At 44.6% G+C, this 22,683-nt stretch overlaps 1 protein-coding gene across 6 annotated transcripts in view; it reads left to right on the top strand.

The window, feature by feature from the left end:
• Nucleotides 1-233: 233 nt before the first annotated feature.
• The window catches only part of CENPU (centromere protein U), an 89,348-nt gene continuing 66,898 nt past the window's right edge, over nucleotides 234-22,683 (top strand). The window contains exons 1-4 of one of the 6 annotated variants that reach the window (XM_040334056.1): nucleotides 234-606; nucleotides 3,347-3,420; nucleotides 10,781-10,879; nucleotides 12,428-12,479. In XM_040334056.1, coding sequence (XP_040189990.1) covers nucleotides 3,398-3,420; nucleotides 10,781-10,879; nucleotides 12,428-12,479 — 174 coding nt within the window. In that variant the 5' untranslated portion in view covers nucleotides 234-606; nucleotides 3,347-3,397. Of the gene's footprint in view, nucleotides 607-3,346; nucleotides 3,421-10,780; nucleotides 10,880-12,427; nucleotides 12,484-22,683 lie in introns of all 6 variants that reach the window. The other 5 variants (XM_040334043.1, XM_040334037.1, XM_040334050.1 and 2 more) reach the window with 5 other exon arrangements.

The following is a 22,683-nucleotide window of genomic DNA, read 5'->3' as shown; positions in this document are numbered from 1 at the left end:
AGGCTGCAAATAGACTGCAAGAAATCAGCCGTTCTAAAGCCTTAAAAAAAAAAAATGAAAAAAGTTATTTGATTTATAAAAAAAAAAATCAATTGTATATTATGAAAACCATGCTTTTTATTTAGTGTCTTCACGTTAAACCGCCATGTAGCTTATTATATCGGAGAAGACCTCATCACACTATAATCAGCCATGCAGCACATCGCCACCTGCTGTCAGGAAGGAGAAAGTGCACCTCTCCCTCCGCTGTCAGAAGGCAGGAAGTGATCTCTCTTATCAGGAAGAAGGAAGCGGAAGTGAGTTGTTTGCGTTCCATGACTCTCTCCTGGTTTGGCGCCGACTGATGAGATCTGGGGGGACTAGCGGGCTCTACAAAATTCAAAGTGTGGCGATTGAGAACAATATAAGAAGTGCGGTCTGTATTGTAAAGGGTGACATTTCCGCAGGAGATATATGATTATCATTCTCCAGTTGTTCTCTGACCGACTTTCGCCGCTAATAGCGATTCATTGGAAAACGCAGTGTTTCCATTACAACTGGGAGAGGAGAGCTGCTCACCTCTGTGGTATAAGCACTGCTGCCATCGGCGACTGCAAACCGGGAGAGGTGAGTTGGCATTTAGTTCAGTGGTTGTCAGACGGCTATAGAAGACATTGCCTGATGTATCCATGTGTGCCACTAGAGGGCGGCAGAGGCTGTGACAGCTAAGTGTTAAAGTGAATGTAAACCCTCCCTATACACAATAAAGTGAACAGCCTCAGGTGATACACAGAGATAAAAAAAATCTCCCTTTACATGTATATCTGCGGTCTTCAGCTTTATATTTTCTTTAGAAAGTGCACATTGTGTTAGATTTTTTTTTCTTCCTGCTTCGAGATGGACTTGGCGTGTTTGAAATCCCACATGCGTGATCCCGCCAGGAAGCCGACACTGCACATCGCTAATCACAGGTTGTGAGGCGTTTCCTGATCTGTGGACCGAGAAATGTCTCTCTACCTGTGATTAGTGCAGTGTTGGCTTCCTGGCGGGATCACGCATGTGGGATTTCAATCATGCCCGAGCCCACCTTTTATTCCTGCTCAGCACTGGCATAGACTTGGCATACACTGTGTGACAGCTTATTGGAGGAAAGGCACACCCCCCCTCCCCCTCTCCACATAGGCAGAGGAAGGAAGGTGGAGAACTGTGCTGTGAATAGACCAGCTGTCTGCTAATCTTTTTGTAGCACCCACCCTGACACAAATTTCAGGCTGGTTTTATATCGCTTGTCAGAAGTGACTCTAGTCAAAAACAGAGGACAGAAGCAGCAGAAAGACATGGGACGTAGGGCTTTGGAGAAAGCTAAGTAAACACTACAGATAGTTGTGCTCATACGTTTACATACCCTGGCAGAATTTGATTTCTTGGCCACTTTTCAGAGAATATGAATGATAACACAAAAAAACTTTTCTTTCACTCATGGTTAGTGTTTGGCTGAAGCTATTTATTACCAATCAACTGTGTTTACTCTTTTTAAAACATAATGGCAACTGTGACCGGAGTCACTTTGGGTGGGGGGGGGGGGGGGGTTGTGGAACTTAGTTTACTTTGGAGAGCTCTGGAAACTCAGGGCCAGATCCACAGCCAGCCGCCGTAACTTAAAAATTCCCATTTAAGTTACACTGGCTGAAAATTTCTACCTAAGTGCCCGATCCACAAAGCACTTACCTAGAAATTTTCGGCTGTGTAACTTAAATCCGGCCGGCGTAAGGCGTTCCCAATTCAAATGGGGCGAGTCCAATTTAAATTAGGCGCGCTCCCGCGCCGGATGTACTGCGCATGCTCGTGACGTCATTTTCCCGACGTGCATAGCGCGAAATTACGTTACGCCGAGCTTCGTGAATCGCGCCGGGTCAAAAAAGTTGTGGCAAAAAAAAAAAGACAGCGTCGCTGGAAAGAAGGGTCTGCTTTTACATGGTGTACTAACTTTACACTTTGTAAAAGCAGCCCTAATTTTACGATTGCAAACTAATACTTACGGAGAAAAAACGAAGCTGAAAAGCTTCGTGGATCTCCGTAAGTGCAAATTTGCATACCCGAGGCGGCATTTCGACTCGAAATGCCCCCAGCGGCGGATGCGGTACTGCATCCTAAGATCCGGCAGTGTAAGTCCCTTACACATGCCGGATCTTCTGTCTATCTTGGAAACTGATTCTGTGGATCAGTTCCAAAGATAGAAACAGGGATATGCAGGCGGAACAGCAGATCCGCCTGCGTATCTCTTTTGAGGATCTGGCCCTCAGTGTTCAGCTTCCCCAGCCCCTCCTATGTGTAAATCACCCTGTGTCTCTAATAGGGGCACAGGGTGAATGAGAACCCCACTCTGATCTGTACTTGACGGACTCTCTTTACAGCCACATTGGCACCTTGTATATATTGTGTGTTGTCTCATGCTGTTGGACTCCTTTGCTGAGATCGTTTGGGGTGTGGTTGTATTCCATTGTTTTATTGTCTGTCTGCCCTGGCTGGGGGGGGGCAGGGCAATCGGAAAGGAGAGTTGTTTAGGATGCTCAGTGACAGTATAAATGTACAGAGTCAGTGATCACTGACTGTGCATTCAGAAAAGGAAGGAGCCAGGAAAAGACCGATTTACCGGCTCCTTCCTCCACTCTCCGTCCTGACAGATCCAAGACATGGGTGACCTGAAGGAGGACACAGAGCCGGGGAGGACACAGAGTGGGACCCAGAGGATGAAACTGATCAGGACACGGAGGAGGACACAGGGTGCACAGAGAGGGACCCAGATGTGGACACAGGGAGCAGCCGGGGGTTATTTGGTGTGACAGTGGGGACAGTTACACGCACCGATCTCCCTGACAGCCACGGGAGAGAGAGGAGGAGAAGCGGCTGTCAGAAAAGCTATACAGGGAGATTGGTGCTTGTAATTGCCCTCACCTCTGCACTGATCCTCTCTGAGGCTGCCCAGGTATCGGGTCAAGCTTGGAGCATCTGCACAAGTACAAATAATCATGCAGATCCTCAGTATTGGCACTGGATACTTGTATCCAGCTCCTGAGTCATTCACTTGGAGTCCATAGCCGCCGAATGTATGACTCGACCCCGGCGGCTGTGTCATTTGATTTGATTGATATCAGCGCAGCCATTTGCTCCCGCTACTGTCAATCTATCCAATGAAGATCCGACAAGATGGGAAAGTATGCAGTAAGGTGAAAAAACACGAGGGTTTACAACCCCTTTAATTATTATAAGTGACAAGTGTACTAAACCTGCTTTCCCAGTCAGCCTTATAAATATCAGATTTGTCAAAAGTGTGGAATCAGTATTTTGATACTATTATGTTTTACAGGGCCAACCACAGAAACAATAGGTCTTAAATCGTGAGACTGTAAGAGAAAACATGTCAAGAAACAAGAGCTCAGTGTAAGTTCCCTCTAATGTACAGTATATGCGATGTGTTCATATTCCTGATTCTAGACAGCCAGGTGATTGAAGCTTTGGTGTGCTCTGTAGATGTCAGAGTAATATCTGTGTGAATTTAAGGGGTGGGTTGTGTACAAGCCTGCAGAAATCTCACCCAGAACTAGGAGGCGGCACAATCTGCATATGATTATGTAGGTAGCTTAACAGAACATAGTAAAGTAACTGTTCGTTTTTTGAACAGGCTTTATTGTACCAGTTATGCCTGGATGTGCACATGTTTCAATTAGATTTTTTTTTTTATATTTTGATCAGATCTATGTAGGTATTTTGTGGTCAATTTTTTTTTTTTTTTTTTTTTTAAGGTTAAAGCAAAATTTAATTATGAGAGGGGTTTTGTGACAGTGTTCTGTGCTTGATATAATGTAACATATATTTCATTATATGGTCTTTTACATTGCTGGATAACTAAAGAAACCCTTAACAGAATATATTGCAAAGTAATTGCTTTGCATAAGTTTTAGGTCACAGTGTCAAACTAAACAAAAACTGGAAACACAAATTGTATTAATGAAAATGATGACAAATGTGTTCAAACTTTTCTTAAAATTGAATAACATATTCAAATATGTCTAAAGAGATGTGTGTATGAAGCAGAAAGCAAGGGGCTGGTTCCACTAATAACAAGAGCATTCCTGGAAACTTATATATACATTCAGCCTTAATGTATTTTTTGCATTAAAACCTACTACATCTAATAAATAGTAATAAAAGGCAGACATTAAAGGCCTCTTCACATCTTGTGTTTTAACATAAAACAATGTATGTGTCTTAAAGAGGAACCCTGATGGGTTTTACTTCCTCTATATTTCCCTACAGAGGTAAAGCATAATGGGCACTTTTTTTTTTTATGGTTTATAAATACCCACACAATACATTATGAAAATATTATAACAAAAATGCACAAACCAAAATATGTAACATTGTTCAATTTAATTATGGATATAAGTATTTCAATATAACGAACTTGTATATGTACAGTGGAACCTCGGATTACGAGCATAATCCCGTTCCAGGAGAATGCTCGTAATCCAAAGTACTTGCATATCAAAGCGAGTTTACCCATTGAAGTTAATGGAAACAAAAATAATTTGTTCTGCATGGATTTCAATGGGAAGCAATACCACATGCAGCCAGAGGCGGGGGGCGCCGGAGAGCTTTGGAAACAGCCGAAAAGGCCCGAGGACACTTCGGCTGACCTCAGAAAGACTTCCTACCTGAGACTTGCCGAGGTCAGCCATGCTGTCCTGGGGCCTTTCCCTGCGGCGCCGATCGGTGACGCTCGGCTCCGGTGCCCCCCCACATCAGGCCAAAAGCAGTACTGCACGCCGCTTTGGCCTGAATCGCGCTCGTTTTGCGAGGCAACACTCGCAAACCGAGTCACGATTTTTAAAAATACAGTGCTCGTATTGCGAAACGCTCGTTAACTGCGTTACTCGCAATTCGAGGTTCCACTGTATTAAGTGTTATGGTTAATTGTTATGCAATATATAATACAAAATTTACATTTTGTGAATAAGTCCTCCTTTTTATTCCTAACTCCTGGAAACAAAAATGTAGGTCTGTGAAATATGAGTCTCTTAGACTACACACTGCCAGTGGACCCTTTTTCTTATTTTACAGGCTGAGAGAAATGGAAATTATGATCTTAAGAGAACTCAACATAATACAATTAAAACCTTCTGGCAAAGGGGTCCTTAGTTTCAAAGACAATGTACTAAAGTTACACACACATTTATTTATACACACACACATCAGTTATGAAGTACAAAACCGGTTCACAAAAAGTGGTTATACAGTCTTCGTAAAATCTGTATTTCTCTCATCACCTTCCAGGACGGCACCCGAGAGATGATGGCTCCTCCCCACAGGAAACACAATCACTTAACAATTTAAAAGTCCCCACCCTTCCCCTTGATCCTCAGTATTGATTGTGTTTCTCCGAACACATCGTCACGTTTGTTTTGTTTGAAAACCTAGAGACCGGGGAGGGTCGAAGGTACCCCTGTTGAGACAGGTCTTAGGGAGGCCGGGGAGGGCTGAACTAACCTGTAGGCCTTCGGGTCTAACTCACAGGTCGCCCCAGGCGTGCACCAGCGCTCTGAGCTGCGGGGAGGCTTGCCATCGCTAGGGTGCAGAAGAAACGCCGCCATTTGAAGAGCTCTCTCTTCCCGGGTACTGCTTCCTACTTTTGGAAACATGGCGCTCCAAGCCTCTCTGAGTGAAGGTGGGCTTTTGCCTCACAGCGCAACCCGGAAGGGACGCCGGAGAGAAGCATGGCGGTGGAAGGGTCGGCTTGCGGATAGCCCTTACAAGAGGTACCGACAGCCGGGGACCCAGCCAAACCTCCTCATGGACAGGAGGAGATGAAGGCAAATGTGACTGCAGGCAGATCCAGGTCGGGGCGCAGTGAGTACATTCCCCCTTGGAAAGGGAGGAGGAAAGGGAGTGAGAGTCCTGGTCTTCAGGGTCTGAGTCTCTGAGGCCAGCCAGCCAGCACAGGACTGGTTTTTACTTCTCACCCTTTCACCTCCCCAGTACAAACCTGCAGTCCTGGGGGAGGACAAAGTAATATTATGCATATATGTATATCTCTTGTCTTGCAAAAACCCCCCAGCGGATCCCAGGAGACCCCAAATAAACAGTCTCCTACCGCTACAGGGCATAGCTCCTCATAACTTGGCAGAGAAAGGAAAAACTTTCCATGAAGCCGCCAGGCAGTCCGTAACTTAGGGTCTGACATAGAGGAGCTTATCCCTAGAGAAGACATATCCTCCCAAGAAGGCCTCGTCCGAACGGAACCTAGTGCCCTTCCCCCGCCCTCACAGTCATTCCCTCTAGTCCAGGTAGAGGAAGCTTAAGGAGGACAGGGAGGATATGGTAAGCCAAGCTAAACAGGAGCCATTCACCCTAGAAGGTCTGGTTGGACTCCTGCAGGCAATTACAGGCCTCTGAGGAGATTATAAAATCCCTAGAATAATCTCATAAAAGGGGGCTGAGCAAGGCTCAATCCAGTTAGGGCCAGCCTGCCATGAATCTGACAGGCAGATCACAAGGGTGCAGTTAGGTTCTTTAGCCAAAAAACTGACCTCCTAAACTCTTAGGATAGGCCCAACAGGGGGCATACTAGTGGGTTTATTACCCTTGTGGGGGTTGTTTATTGGTTACAATATCTCCCAAGTTCCAACCGATCACTTCCTCCTTACACTGCTGGTGTATCTGTCAGTGTGTTAGAGTTAATCTAAACCGCACACTATGGCAAGGGTCCCACCCTAAAGGTGGCTCAGGTAACAAACCATTTAGGTGGTGTGAGAAGCATAAAATGCTAGCCTGCAACCCTTAATTGGGAGTTTCTCTGGTACAAACCCCTGTGTTAAAACTATGAAAATCAGCCATACAGGTGTCTGATTGCCTCCAGCCTGAGACTATGGTCACCTCTTCATGAGAGACCTAATTGATTTCTGAGTCTGTGCTCGTTAAGACCTTAAAGGCTTGGACTAGCTCCCACCTGTGTGTGGACCAGCTACACCTACTCAGACCTTTGCAATAGCAGAATAGCAGCTACCACTATTGTGGTATAGTCACACACCTCGGATTTCCAGTATTTGGAACTACCATGTTCCTTCACTGGGATGAAGGATCAATATCTGAAACTCAGGTTATGCTAGGATAGAGCGTTGGTCTGTCCGCACATCAGAAATGCACAACATGGGTTTATCTTGGGTCATTTCTGAGATATGTGTGTGTGTGTGTATGTATATATATATATTTGTGCGTGTATATATGTAGACTGATGATCAAGGGATATCTTATGACTCACCAGAAATGCCTAAAATTGATTAGATAATGGTACTCTGTTCCTTATCAAACGCATAACACTGAATGGTGGTGACGCCTCTATGCTATATTCGCACACTATTGTTATTCAGAAACATACCACATTGAGTTACTGTCGGTGTAATTTCTGTCGGATACATGCATGTATATTATTGCTTATCAAAAAAGCATGACATTGATTTGTCGGTGACACCTCTATTATATAAACCGCACACTATGGTTATTCAGAAATATACCACATTGAGTTACTGTCGGTGTAATTTCTGTCGGATACAGGAATGTATATTATTGCTTATCAGAGAAGCATGACATTGATTTGTCGGTGACACCTCTATTATATAAACCGCACACTATGGTTATTCAGAAACATACCACACTGAGTTACTGTTGGTAAAAATTTCTGGAGGTTACATGTTGGTACACTATTACTTATCAGAAACGCATGATGCTGAGTTACTGATAGCGACACTTCTGCTGGTTATATGACTATGCAATTTTGCTGATCAGAAACGCATAGCATTGTATTATTGTTAAGGATATTTATAAATTCAGATATGCACTGCTTTAAGGGTCCTTTTTTTGCTAGTGACATTTCTGTTGATTAGATGACCCGACAAGGTTGCATTAAGTAACACATTGGGTTGCTGACAACATGCTGTTGGTCATATAAACTTTCCAAGTTTTTTTCTAATCAAAATAATGCACAACTGGTATTGTGGGTTCATGACGGTATACTGTTACTATCCAGAAACGCACAGCATTGAGTGTTCTTGCTAGTGACGTTTCTATCAGGTATATGACTGTGGGTGTTGGAATACACAATGTTACTGTCTGTAACATTTCGGTCCCTTGTCCTATACCCTATTGTTTATCTGAAGTATGCTAATACCACTCTCTGCTAGTTATGACTGCAGGGAGTATAACACCAGCAATACACGGTTGAGGCCGCATATGTCCTTTTGGTCATACTGGCCATGCGACTGTTTGTTTTTTTCTATGATCATCAGAGATATACTATAGGTGCTAGTATTATTTTCTGTTGATTGGAAGACCGTACTGCGGTCAGTCAGGAATAGACAACACTATAGTGGTTCTTGTCCTCCTGTCCTGAATCTATTACCTTGGGTCGCTGCACATAAATAAAACGCAGCAGTAGAAGGTGTCTGTGTCCTCTGCGTTGTTTATTACTCAGAAAAAAAAAAAAAAAAAAAAAAAAACTCCAGATTGGCTAGTGGCCTCTCTGTTGGATACAGGACCTATAAACCTATTAAGCATCAGAAGCTCACACTTGGAGCTTCTGTCCTTTCTCTGGGCTTAGGTTATATGGTATCTTACTACATATGAGAAATACACACCTAAGGTTGGTTGTGTCTTCTCTATTCTACAGGTGTCTGTATATCAGAAAACACAGCAGTGGAGGCTGGGGGTGTCTATCTGTCTTTCCATATTAAGTCTGAGCTTGCTGTCCTTCGGAAATACAAGATCTAGGACCTGTATATCTGGGACATTTTGGTCACTTCATTTCGGTCACTTTATTTCAGACCTTATTTTCCATTCACATGGAAGGAACAGGATTTCTGATTGCGGGCCTTTACTTCTAGGCATGCCAGGGACATTCCCTAGACCTGAACCCAGTAGGGTTATAGGACACTGGAAGGAGGTCATAAAATCACCTAGTAGGTTCTTTTTAGTAGGAAAGGGGTTACGCTGTTAGGGGCTGTTTGCCTAAAAAATTCAGCATCAGGATTCTTTCTGACTGGTTCTCCCGATCCGATCCGAGCTTTATAGCTCAGTGTATGTCCTTCATGTCACCCCCTTGGACGAACTGGATATGAATAACCAATATTCATCTTTTACTCCTACTATGGCATTGGTCCCTTGTGGTAGGGATCTGCTTAACTTAACACTCCTTGGTGCGTGGAGTGGATCATGACCTCAAACACTGGATTTTTACAGAATACTGTATTCTGTTGGCGTGTGGCACTCATGGGTTTACCCTGAGATTATAGGGTAAAATGTATCTGCATATTATACGCAGGGGGCGGTGAAAAGTTTTCTTTCCCCGACACCTTTGTTCTTTTCTGTTATATACCAATGAATGCAGTGGTTACTCGCAATTTCGTAACAGGCTCCTTTCTGCGTAGTTTAATGATCGACTCGCAGGGTTATAAGGAGCCTAGGGTATATAGAACAATCTCACATCTGACATGTCGGTATTCAGATGGGAAGGAACCCAGAAATGGGGAATGACCAGGATGGGACCTGCTTGTCAACCGGCTTGCAGAGCAGCTGTTTTTTGTCCGGTCTAGCAGTGTACGTTGGAGACAGGAGTCTGTCCACGCGTATTAGCGGACGCACGAACGAGCCACGCCAAGGTATCCTGTGGTCCAGACACTGACCAATAAGTGTCCTCGCTATAAAGTCACATGCATTCCAATGAATGGAGGTGGACAGGTGGACTGAAGGGAGTGCAGGAGCACACCAAACGCCCTGCTTGGTCACATACCTGTCCAGTCATTTGAGTGAAGGGAATAGACTTCCCTTAATCTAGTATCCTTGAGTGGGTTTATTTCCTTGTTTCACCAGGACTTTGGCAAACAAAAAAGGGGGACCCACAAGGATTGTACGTCGGGAGACCCTGTTTCTCTCTAAACCATTCTCCTGTACAGACTAGTGGCTTAAAACCACATGTTTGTTTTTTTCTTTTTTTCTGGGTTGATCAAAGTAGGTCTTTGTTTCACAGAACAAATCTCTGACTAAACTTTGGATGGTCTTATGCAGCTTTGCAGACACTATCAACCACGATGGCTAGAATATTGGCGCAGCCAACCTTTCTATCCTAAAGAATACTCAAGCTCTCAGAATTTTTTTCTTTAAGAGCACGTGCCACCTAGACTCTGCATCCAAAGAGGAGACAGGAGCATAGGTGGAGCAGACCTGCAGGTCATTTTCATGATCCAGCTAGGATACCCTCATCACACACTAGGAAGTGGAAGTGGTGAAATAAAATCAGATTCTGACATCTAGCAAAAGACCTTGCAGGCAAGGGTCCCACCCTAAAGTAGGCCTGTTGGTTACTCGTCTATCCTCTCGGGTGCCGTCCTGGAAGGTGATGAGAGAAAACGGACGTTACTTACCGGTAACGGTGTTTCTATGAACCTTCCAGGACGGCAGGCCTACTTCCCGCCCTATGTGGAGGGAAAAGATAAGCTAAACGCTAGGTGGTAAGTACCTATACGGAACAATGTCCCTTGTGAACCAGTTCAGGACTACTCTAATTCATACTGAGGATCAAGGGGAAGGGTGGGGACTTTTAAATTGTTAAGTGATTGTGTTTCCTGTGGGGAGGAGCCATCATCTCTCGGGTGCCGTCCTGGAAGGTTCATAGAAACACCGTTACCGGTAAGTAACGTCCGTTTTACTCTGCATGTAACTTGTGTATCTGAAAATGTGCTCAAATGAACAGGGGGAAGAAGAGTAAGAAGCAGAGAAGCGCGGCTTTTGAGCTGGCGTCAAGGACAGTGGAACTGAGGCGCAGGGATCAGAGGTTAAAGACGGCATCCAGGTAACAAGCATGGGTGAAATTTTTCCCTTTGGGAGGCGCTCTGTGCTTTACTTGCCCCTGATCCTTGCCCTCTGTACCTTACTTCTGACCACTTTAAAAAAAAAAAAAGTTAAACTGTACTCTAGTTGGAGGTATTTTGTAAAAGTGTCCCTTCCAAAAGACTGTAGATTTATCTAATTTTATATTTTAGAATTGGAAAAACTAATATTGTATTGTATTGCAAGACCACTGACCAAATACCATTGTGTAATAAAAATGATACAAAGTACACATGCTGTTTATTTTCAGTAAATATTGAAACGGGGGGAAAAGATGGGAACCACCGATGGTAGTCCATAACTAGTGTCCCAGGAGTCGCATCTCAACCACCTGTTACAGCCAATGGGTGCTCAGTACCTGTCGGAATGCTTGCTATGTTTAACCCCTTTTTGACCACTACATTGCTGGGAGGGCATCCTATGACATTCTCCCATGATTGCACTTGCTGCGCGCCCCCCTGTGGCAAGTATTGGCAGTAATCTCTGATCGTTCTGTCTGTCAGGCACAGCTGGTCGCAGACTGAGGTAAACAACCAATCGCAGTGTCTCTTTACCATGTAACCAGCTGTGTCCAGTCATGGCTGATCACAGTGTAAACAGGATTTGCCAGTTATCGGCAATCCTCTCATTCTGACAGGGTGAGAGGAGTGCCGATAAGCGGCAATCCACACAATGGACATCTACACTGATAATCTGGGCACAGATCACCAGTGCTGCCTGTCATTGTCCATCTGTTCTGCCCATCAGTTCCACCCCATTAGTGTCCATCAGTGTAGCCTCATTAGCGCACATCAGTGAAGGAGAAAAATTACTTGCCGTATTTATCGGCGTATAACACGCACCCTAACTTTAAGAGGGAAGTTTCAGGAAAGAAACGTTCCACGCCTAAATCTGTGTCTGTGTAGTTTGTTCAAACCATAAATAATAACATATTGGATTACTTTTGTTTTTTTTTTTTTTCCTCCAGAAGTGTATGAGTTTTGAAATTCTAAAGAAATGCTTAAATCATGAATTTATTTAACTAAACACATTCTATTTTAGTACTACAATGTACTGGAGATTTTGTTGACTAAAACCATTGCAGAAGACTAAAATGCCATTTTAGCCCTAAGCCTAAACACTGGTTGCATGACCGCGCCATTGTCATTCAAAATTGGCCAGTAAGCGAATGACTAACCTTTCCCTTTTTTTTTTTTTTTTTTTTTTTTTTAGCTTTCTGTGCACATTTATGAAAAGCAAGCAAAGGGATGTTGCTCATGGCAATCAAAAGCTGATTGGTTTCTTTAGGGCAGCCCCTTTTTAGTTATGTCAAATTTTTCATATTTTAACCCTTTGGTATGTGTAATGGTAAATGTTTCTTTAAAAGTTTAGAAACCCCAGATATAGATGGCCCAATAGCCCACATACTACATAACAGATAACAACGGTCTTGTACTTATGTAGAGTGTGTGAGTGTGAATATAATATAATTTTTTTTTTTTTTTTTTTTTTTGTCCCTTCACTTGTTTAGGAAAAAAAGCTTATTTAGAGAAAATGTTGAGGCCAGAGACCTACCAGGAAAGGTAAGTAGTTCTTCATAATCATTGTTTTACTGTTTATTTTGTGATCAGAAAGATTTTAACCACTTGCTGACTGCTGCACGCCAATATACGTAAATTTTTGTGCCATTTGATATTACTCCTGTCCAAAATTCCAAGAGTTTTGGACATTAACAGAAAATATGGACTGCCCTCGCAACATCATACTGATGACATGTATAGAGAGATGCAGTGTAGGAATTTGGGAACCCTGTAGAATCTTGTCAGTAATTTTGACGTTTATTTTAAGATAAATACTGAGAGAGGTGATGTGTGTAAAATAAATCTGGCTTTTCTGAGCTTGTGTGAAATGTATCTAATTCCTCTGCCCATTTATGGATAGAAGATAATGGTTGTATTAAGCCTTCCTCTATAAGCATTGCATATCATGAAATGATGTGGGGTTTTTTTTTTACTAAAACTATAGAGTATAACATCTGGTGTAGCTGCGCATGGTAGCCAATCGGCTTCTAACTTCAGCTTGTTCAATTAACCACTTCAGCCCCGGAAGATTTGAAACTGCGTCGCTTTAACTGACAATTGCGTGGTCGTGCGACGTGGCTCCCAAACAAAATTGACCTCCGTCTTTTTTTTTTTTTTTTCTTTTTTACAAATAGAGCTTTCTTTATCGTACATCACGGGACACAGAGCAGCATAGCCATTACATATGGGTTATATAGTGTACCTTCAGGTGATGGACACTGGCACTCTCCGACAGGAAGTTCCCTCCCTATATAACCCCCACCCATAGTGGGAGTACCTCAGTTTTTTCGCCAGTGTCTTAGGTGTTGGTGCACGTTGAAGGTTGTGCCTGCAGTTTGTCCTTGGGACCAGGGCCAGCCGACCGGATCCGTCCAAGGTGCTTCATAGCCAAAGTGGACGGTACCCGGGCCCCAATTCGTGGATGGGGTTTTGCCTATAATGCCTCTCCTTGGAGGGCTGGACTCTGGGTTCCAGGACTGGGTTTTTTAACCTATGAATACCTGCTGCCAGTAGTGCTGTATAGGTCCAGGTGTGTGGTGTTCCTGACTTGGACCCCGGTCCCTGAAGGTCTATGACCATACCCACGGTGAAGGGGGAAGATTGGGCCTCTTGCATGAGCAATACCCTGCGGCGTGGAAAGGTAAGCGGGGGGCCTACGGAACTTGGTTTGTCAGTGGGCTCCCCACAGGGGGACTCTGGGGGAAAGCCTTTTTATGCCTCTGTGCATGGGCTAAAGAGAAACCACAAAGTCTGCATGACTGGATGGCTCAAACACCCAGGTATACTGTTCCTCTGGCTGGGCTAATAGACTGCTGCTGCTGCTGCTACAAGGTGTTTTTTTGCTCCATGAGATGTAAAAGGGGAGCATGTCAGGTAAAATACTTACTTCCTGATGTCTGTGTGTGCTTCCAGCAGCTCCTGGGCTCCTCTCCCCACATGGCTTCCTGCTTCCTGCAGAGCGGCGTCGGGAGCGCGCGCGCGCGCACTGTTATAGGCGCCGACGCTGCGTGGAGGGGGCGGGGGACGCCCGGGGAGTTCCCTCCCCTCTGTACATCAGAGGGGAAAACTCTATTTAGCCTGTCAGTCTGCTGAAGGCTGTGAAGGGACACGGAGCAGCGATGCTGAGCTGAGCAGGATAGGTTTGCCTATGTTATGCTGACACAGTGACACCTAGTGGCCGTTTTTTTTGTACACACCTTGCTAAAGAGCTGTTTAAGCTCATATTTTCTCTGGAAAGCCGGTGTACTAAGTAGCAGTCAGAGTACTTTTATTAGGTACTCTCCTAGCCCAGCATTAAGGGAAGCAATATTAGGATGTGATTAAGCCCTTGGGGCTCAATATTGTTTTCTCTTGTTAGGTTTTGGGAAGTTTAGTTTCTGTCTAACATTACCCTAGCCTAATTTTTTCCTCATTTATGTAAATGTGTGTTTTCCTCCAGCTATTACAGTTAGTTGTATATTAGCGGAGTATCTCAGATTTGTTTATCATGGCTTCTAAGGGTGCAGGGAACGCTAAAAATGCTAAAGGTGTTAAAAAGCCGAAGGGTTCCCCATCGGGCTCGGAGGATATTTCCCAGAATCCACCTGCCCCTACCTCCCCGGAGGATCCGGAGGTTGCTGCCCTGGGTGAGCCATCGGGGTTGCTAGGTGCTATGGCGGGCCCTATTCAACCAACTCCTTCCTATGTCACGGAAGAGATGTTAGCCTCCACCTTGGGTGGATTTGAAAAAAGGATGGCCGCTCTTATTACGGCCTCTTTATCCGGGAAGAAGCGGGCTAGATCCCCGTCTCCCAGGTTTGAATCTCCTGAGGAAGATGTCCTTTCCACTGAGGAATTGGAAGATACAGGAGACCAGGCTGAGGATCACCTGGACCATTTAGGTTCTGAGGATTCTACTATAGAAGAACCTTTTTCAGCTTCTCACGCAGAAAAATTGTGGGTTCAGTCCTTAACGGATATGGTGCGGTCAGCCTTTAAAATGCCTTTGCCTCAGCCTCTGGCTTCCGCTGTTTCCTCATTGGGCTCCCTAAAAGCGCCCCAAGCCAACCTGGTGTTCCCGGTCCATCCTTTGTTAAAGGACCTGATATTTCAGGACTGGGTTAAGCCAGACAGGATTTTTTTGCCTCCTAAAAGGTTCGCAGTTATGTACCCTTTAGAGGAGGAGTTTTCAAAAAAATGGGCTGTCCCCACTGTTGACGCAGCCATATCATGTGTCAATAAAGCTTTAACGTGTCCAGTGGACAATATTCACATGTTCAAAGATCCTGTGGATAAAAGGCTTGAGACGTTACTGAAGGCATCCTTTGCCACAGCGGGGGCAGTGGTCCAGCCAGCTGTAGCTGCCATTGGCGTCTGCCAGGCTTTAAAAGACCAGGCCAAGCAGGCCCTAAAGGACCTCCCGGCTCAACAGGCTCAGGACTTGGCCGACCTACCTAGAGCTTTATGTTTCGCGGTAGACGCTATCAAGGATTCAATCCAACAGGCGTCCCGCCTATCCCTGTATTTGGTTCACATGAGAAGATTACTTTGGTTAAAGAACTGGTCTGCAGAAACCCCCTGCAAAAAGCTCCTTACAGGATTCTCCTTTCAAGGAGAGAGATTGTTTGGAGAAGATCTTGACAAATATATTCAAAAGATCTCTAGTGGTAAGAGCACCCTCTTGCCGGTTAAGAAAAGGTTCCGGGGTCCCTTTAAGCGTCCAACCTCTCCAGTTCCAGGGCCCTCATTCTCTAGGCAGTATCGACGGCCTCCTGGACGCGCAGCTGCAAACAGGCCACAAGGCCAACCTGCAGGGAACAAGAGACCGTGGAACCGTAAGCCGGTTAAGGCTGCCCCTAAGGCAGCCTTGTGAAGGGGCGCCCCCACTCTCTCGAGTGGGGGGAAGACTCCGGTTGTTCTCGGAGTTGTGGGGGGCCAAAGTTACCGACCAATGGGTTCTGTCCTCAGTGACTCAGGGGTACAAGCTGGAGTTTCGGGAGTTCCCCCCTCCTCACTTTCAAACGTAAAGACTTCCAGGCGACCCTCAAAAGCAGGCATCACTTCTGTCCGCCCTAGAGCGACTCCTATCTCAAGGAGTGATTATGGAAGTACCAGCAGGGGAGCAAGGACAAGGGTTTTACTCAAACCTCTTCATTGTCCCGAAGCCAAACGGCGACGTCAGGCCTATACTGGACCTAAAGTCATTAAACCGCTTTTTAAGAGTCCGGTCCTTTCGAATGGAGTCCATTCGTTCGGTGGTGGCCGCCCTCCAAGGAAGGGAGTTCTTGGCCTCCATCGATATAAAGGACGCATACCTGCACGTTCCGATATTCCCAGGTCATTACAAGTATCTGCGTTTTGCCCTAAACTATCGGCATTTTCAGTTCGTGGCTCTTCCGTTCGGACTAGCCACGGCCCCTCGGGTTTTTACGAAAATCCTGGCCCCCGTGTTAGCCATCCTAAGGGAACAGGGCATTCTGATCATGGCCTACTTAGACGATCTTCTGGTAGTCGACCACTCAGCGGCCGGCTTAAATCGGGCAGTGTTGCTAGCAGTAAACTGCCTAGAGTCCCTGGGTTGGGTTCTAAACCGCGACAAATCGGCCCTACAGCCCACAAGAAGGTTGGAGTATCTAGGTCTGATTTTAGATACAAGACGACAACGGGTCTTCCTGCCCCAGTCCAGAGTGGACTCGATAAGGGAGTTAATCCACTTAGTCCTAAGCAGCACAAGGCCATCTATACGCCTCTGCATGCGCCTGTTGGGAAAGCTAGTGGCCACCTTCGAGGCAGTACCCTATGCCCAGATCCATTCTCGGAGGCTACAGAGAGCGATTCTCACGGCCTGGGACAAAAGACTCCAGGCCTTGGATCTTCCCATTTCCCTTCCCTATGCGGTAAGGCAGAGTCTGTGTTGGTGGCTAGTCACAAAAAATCTTCTGAAAGGAAGATCGTTCAGTCCCCCCTCATGGAGGATAGTAACCTCGGATGCCAGCCTATCAGGCTGGGGTGCAGTCCTAGACGATTTAACCCTACAGGGGAAATGGTCAAGGGCAGAATCAGCCCTACCCATAAATGTCTTAGAGATCCGAGCAGCTCGGTTGGCTCTTTTGGGCTGGACGGAGGTTCTGCAGGGCTCCCCAGTAAGGGTACAATCCGACAATGCCACTGCCGTAGCTTATATAAACCACCAGGGTGGCACCAGGAGTCAGGCAGCCCAGAGGGAGGTAGATTGGATCTTTTTATGGGCAGAAGCCCATGTCCCCTGCATCTCAGCTATCTTTATCCCCGGGGTGGACAATTGGCAAGCGGACTTTCTCAGCCGCCAACAGATGTCCCCAGGGGAGTGGTCCCTCCACCCCGAAGTGTTCCAGGACATTTGCCGGAAGTGGGGTACCCTGGAGGTGGACGTTATGGCGTCCAGATTCAATGCCAAAGTAGCAAAGTTTGTCTCCCGAACGAGGGATCCATTGGCCTGCGGCACGGATGCCTTGGTGTGCCCTTGGCATCAGTTTGCGCTAATCTATGCCTTCCCTCCAATACGGATGCTACCCCGTCTTCTTCACAGAATTCAAAGGGAACGCAAGCCAGCGATTCTAGTGGCCCCGAAGACCTTGGTACTCCTTGATAAAAAGGATGACCGTAGAGGAGCCTTGGGTCCTCCCTCTACGTCCGGACCTCCTCTCACAAGGGCCATTCCACCACCCTGCCTTACAGGCCCTAAATTTAACGGCCTGGCGGCTGAGTCCCTGATTCTCAGAAACAGAGGCCTTTCAGGGCAGGTCGTTTCCACCCTTATAAACGCAAGAAAACCAGTTTCCAGGTTAATATACTATAGGGTGTGGAAGGCCTATATTACCTGGTGTGAAACCAGGAAATGGGATCCCCGCAAATATACCATTGGGAGAATCCTGGAGTTTTTACAGTTGGGAGTGGAAAAAGGTTTGGCGGTCGGCACAATCAAGGGGCAGGTGTCTGCCTTGTCGGTCTTCTTCCAGAGACCTTTGGCTGCCCATTCCTTAATGAAATCCTTTTTACAAGGTGTTATTCGGGTGAATCCCCCGATTAAAGCTCCCCTGTATCCTTGGGATCTAAATTTGGTTCTATCGGCCTTGCAAAGGCAGCCTTTTGAGCCCTTGTCCGCGATCCCTTTGGTCCTTTTGACTAGGAAACTAGTGTTTCTGGTGGCCATGGCATCCGCCAGAAGAGTGTCGGAGTTGGCAGCCTTGTCATGTAAGGCACCTTATTTATTAATGCATAAGGACAGGGTCGTTTTGCGGCCACTTCCGTCCTTCCTGCCTAAGGTGATATCGAATTTTCACCTTAATCAAGATGTGATTCTTCCATCATTTTTTCCAAAACCTTCTTCTAAGGAAGAGAGGTTACTACATTCCTTGGATGTAGTTAGAGCTGTAAAGATTTACTTGGAAGCTACAGCCCAGATTCGTAAGACGGACGTCTTATTCATTCTGCCGGAAGGGCCCAAAAAGGGCCAGGCAGCGTCTAAGGCCACTATTTCTAAGTGGATTAGGCAGACGATTATACAGGCCTATGGCCTGAAGGGGAAGAGTCCACCCTTGTCGGTTAAGGCTCATTCCACTAGAGCTATGAGTGCCTCTTGGGCAGCGTATCACCAGGTCTCTATGGCCCAGGTCTGCAGGGCAGCAACCTGGTCATCTGTCCACACATTTGCAAAATTTTATCAAATGGACGTTAGGAGGAACGCTGATTCAGCTTTTGGGCAGGCGGTACTACGGGCCGCAGTTTAATCTCCTCTTGTCCGGTGGCACCTCCTGTTTGTTTTTTTCTGGTTGTCTCCCTCCCCTCATGGAGCATTGCTTGGGGACATCCCATATGTAATGGCTATGCTGCTCTGTGTCCCGTGATGTACGATAAAGAAAAAGGGATTTTTAATAACAGCTTACCTGTAAAATCCTTTTCTTGTAGTACATCACGGGACACAGAGCTCCCACCCCTCTTATGGGGAATTTTGGGATGCATATTGCTTGCTACAAAACTGAGGTACTCCCACTATGGGTGGGGGTTATATAGGGAGGGAACTTCCTGTCGGAGAGTGCCAGTGTCCATCACCTGAAGGTACACTATATAACCCATATGTAATGGCTATGCTGCTCTGTGTCCCGTGATGTACTACAAGAAAAGGATTTTACAGGTAAGCTGTTATTAAAAATCCCTTTTTCTCTTGGTGGTATTTGATCACCTTTGACTTTTTTATTCATAGTGCAAAAAAATAAAATAATAAAAAAAAAAGAGCGACAATTTAGGGGGGAAAAAAGCAATCTTTTTTTTTTACTTTTTGCTATAGTATCTCCCAAAAATATATAAAATATAAATAAAATGTTTTTCCCCAGTTTTGGCCGATATGTATTCTTCTACAAATTTTTGGTAAAAAAAATCGCAATAATGGTATATATTTTTTGGTTTGCTCAAGTTATTGCGTCCTATACAAAAAAGGGGAAGGTTAAATGGCATATTTAATTATATATTTTTTTTTTTCGTGACTGCGATATTGCGTCGGACACTTGACACTATTTTGCGACCATTGTCCTTTATACAGCGATCAGTGCTATAAAAATGCACTGATTACTGTGTAAATGACACTGGCAGGGAAGGGGTTAACCACTAAGGGGCAAGGAAGGGGTTAAGGGTGTCCTAGGGAGCGATTATAACTGTGTGGGGGCTTGGCTATCTGTGACATGACACTGATCGCTGCTCCCGATGACAGGGAGCAGACGATCAGTGTCCTGTCACTAGGCAGAACAGGGAGATGCCTTGTTTACAACGGCATTCCCCCTTTTCTGACGCTCCGTGACACAATCGCGGACATTAAGTCCGTGGGTCCCACGGTCACGGAGCTTGCGGCGCTAGGCGGCAGATTTAAAGCGACGTACCTGTACGTTGTTTTGCCTGCCTGTGCCAAATTTTGAAATTGTCCAATTCCCCAGAAACCCAGAGAGGAGTGTAATGACATCTGCTTCATGTCAATTACTGAGGATCAAAAAAAGGTTCACAAAATGCATCATTCTAGTTTTTATGCATCGGTTTCAGTGTCTGGAAACCTGGGTTTGTAAGCCCTGGTTGAAGTCAAGGATTTTCTACTGTGGAGTACAACAGAGATGTAGCTGGGGATAATCGGTACAATTGTACAGTAAGTGCATTTGTACTTTTCTCTTATGCCCCCAGCAAAGTCCCACAATTACTGTTGATCCTGCTACTAAAGTATACGTAATGTGACTTCCTCTCCTTGTGTGGGGGATAAAGAAGGATTTGAATCAAGAAAGGTAAATGAGCTTTTGCATTACATAATTATCTGGGTTTGGTACTTGTTAAGGCCATCGTGTGGCAGCCTTTAGTTGTACTTGAATGGCGTTTATTTGTTATTGAGTGGTGTACGATTTGGCAAACAAGGTCGTCCAGCAGGCAAAAACCAGGGATATTGCTACAAACTGTAAATGTTTATAATGAGAGTTTAGTAGTCGAGGAAAAAAGTCTAAAATACAAAACCGTTAAAATTTAAGTAGAGATCACAACTACTGTGGATGCTGTTTGATTATTTTTTTAACAGGCAAATCTTTTATATGCCATAAACCAGAGATGGGCTAATGACGCACCATGTAGCCCATAAATCTATAAATTACAAAAAACACCGTATGTTAAATAAAATAATATTAGATCACATGGGCTGGTGATCTTTACTGTACAGCCTTTAGAATCTGGGCAGTGCACCCTTTTACTCGCATGCTCCACAGTCTATTTCAGTGGATCCCCAGATGAGGCCATCCTCTGAGAAACTGCACAAAACACATGACTGGTTCAATTTTAAATAAAAAGACACTTTGGTGCTCAAAAACTGCACACTTAAAAGACACCAGAAACATATGGTCACCAAGGGGAAAGGCACTCTGAAGAACAAGTGTGCTTTCTTTTTAAGTGACAGTCCGCAAAGCCATTTAGATTTTTACTCAACACTCCCAGAATGGAACTGATTGGTGTTTTAGTATGAACATATGGTTTCAATACAGTTGTGTTATGTCTGAAGACCTGGGGGCCATTTGAATGGACCTTGCTTCCCAATCTGTCTGTTTAGGAAAAGTTTGATTTAAAAAAAAATTCGCGCAGCAATAGCAGACTGTGGTGAGGCATCGTCTTGTTGAAACCACATTTTATGTCAGTCCGCCAAAGGAACGTCATAGAGAAACAAGAAAGTGGAATTTTACAGAGGAAAGGACCCCCCCCGCTGGTACATTACTGTCATACATACATAAGAACGAGTTCTGTGTGATGTTCTTTGGACATTTTGAAATGAAAATAAATTCTTCAAAATAAAAATCCAATAGAGTTACTATTCATTACATTGCCAAGCTATGAATATAAATGGGTACTTTGTTTACAAAAAAAAAAATGTAAGGGATAAAAAGGTTTTATGTTGGGTTGGTCATCACTTGCTACCATGCTGGTCTGACACGGAGCTTCCTCTGGAGTACAGAACTCGGCTTCCCATAATTAACTTTGGTTTTTATCCTGTAAATGCTACACAAAAATATGTGAAGGTAGATATAGAGGGCGCTCAACTGCAAGATAATATCTAACAGATACCCCCTATAATTGTAAAGAAAAATATAATTGTAATCATCGATCAAAAAAAACAAATAACAATAGTGCATCAACACAAGTGCAGTGCTTAGTATTGGGAAAACAAAAAATGTAGCACTAAATATGTGTCAAAACAAAAGAGACTATAAAAAAAAAAAAAAATCTTATAATCCTAAAGTGATAACACCAAGGTGCTCAAAAGTCCATAATTAATGGTATATAATTGCAATCTTAGTAAAGTTCAAAATCCAAAAAGATCCAAAACAGAAGTAACATGTTGTGGAAAGTAGAAGTGAGATTTGCTAGTAGATCCACCACCAAGGTATAAATTGGAGGCTTACCAGAGAGGGTGGACCTAAATAAGCATATACTTAGTAGGTCATAAAGGGTAACGGTATCCCGGTTCCAAAGCAGCTTGTATGGTAGACAGAAAGGTAGACCTCTGAGGGTATCCACTGTATATGTGATGTAAGGTAAATGATGCAAGATGGTACCAAATAGCAACCAATGATGACCATGGGCAATATCCAGAAAGTCCGGAGGCTCCTCTGCTGCCGATTCCAACAATGTCTCCTCGCTACTTTCTCCCGACTCAGGTGAGTATACATACTCTGTATATTGTTCTTGGTATAGTGCTTAGTATTGTCTCTTATAAATAGTCCCAATTTGTGCGTTACAGTGAATCTGATATCAGAATCTTCTTAACAGCTGTATTCTTGCTTAAGGTGATATACTTCCGCCACCAAACCTAAATATCTTCTGTCACCCAAAAGTGCACAACATATGAATGCGCTTACCAGAAATATCTGACTTCTTTATTGAAAAAGAAAGTCAGATATGGCTTTTAGCAGGATTGTGCCTGCACACATGCTTGATTGACAGGAATGCTCTCAAATGTCTCACTCTCGGCGTCCCAGGTTAGATAGGTATATAAAAAAAATGAAAAAAAGCCCATAGCATAATACTGTTTTTTTTTATTTAAAAGTGAACATAAGAAAAAGGTGCCAAATGGCCTCTTACATTAAAAAGTGCCTCCCGCTCCCAGCACTGGGGCTGCAGATATGTCACCGCTACTGGCGGTTTCACTTTCGCTCCCACCTACGTGGTTTGGCGT

This window comes from Rana temporaria, chromosome 1 (genome assembly GCF_905171775.1).
Source record: "Rana temporaria chromosome 1, aRanTem1.1, whole genome shotgun sequence".
Lineage (NCBI taxonomy): Eukaryota > Metazoa > Chordata > Amphibia > Anura > Ranidae > Rana > Rana temporaria.
This window is presented reverse-complemented; position numbering and strand designations above follow the sequence as displayed.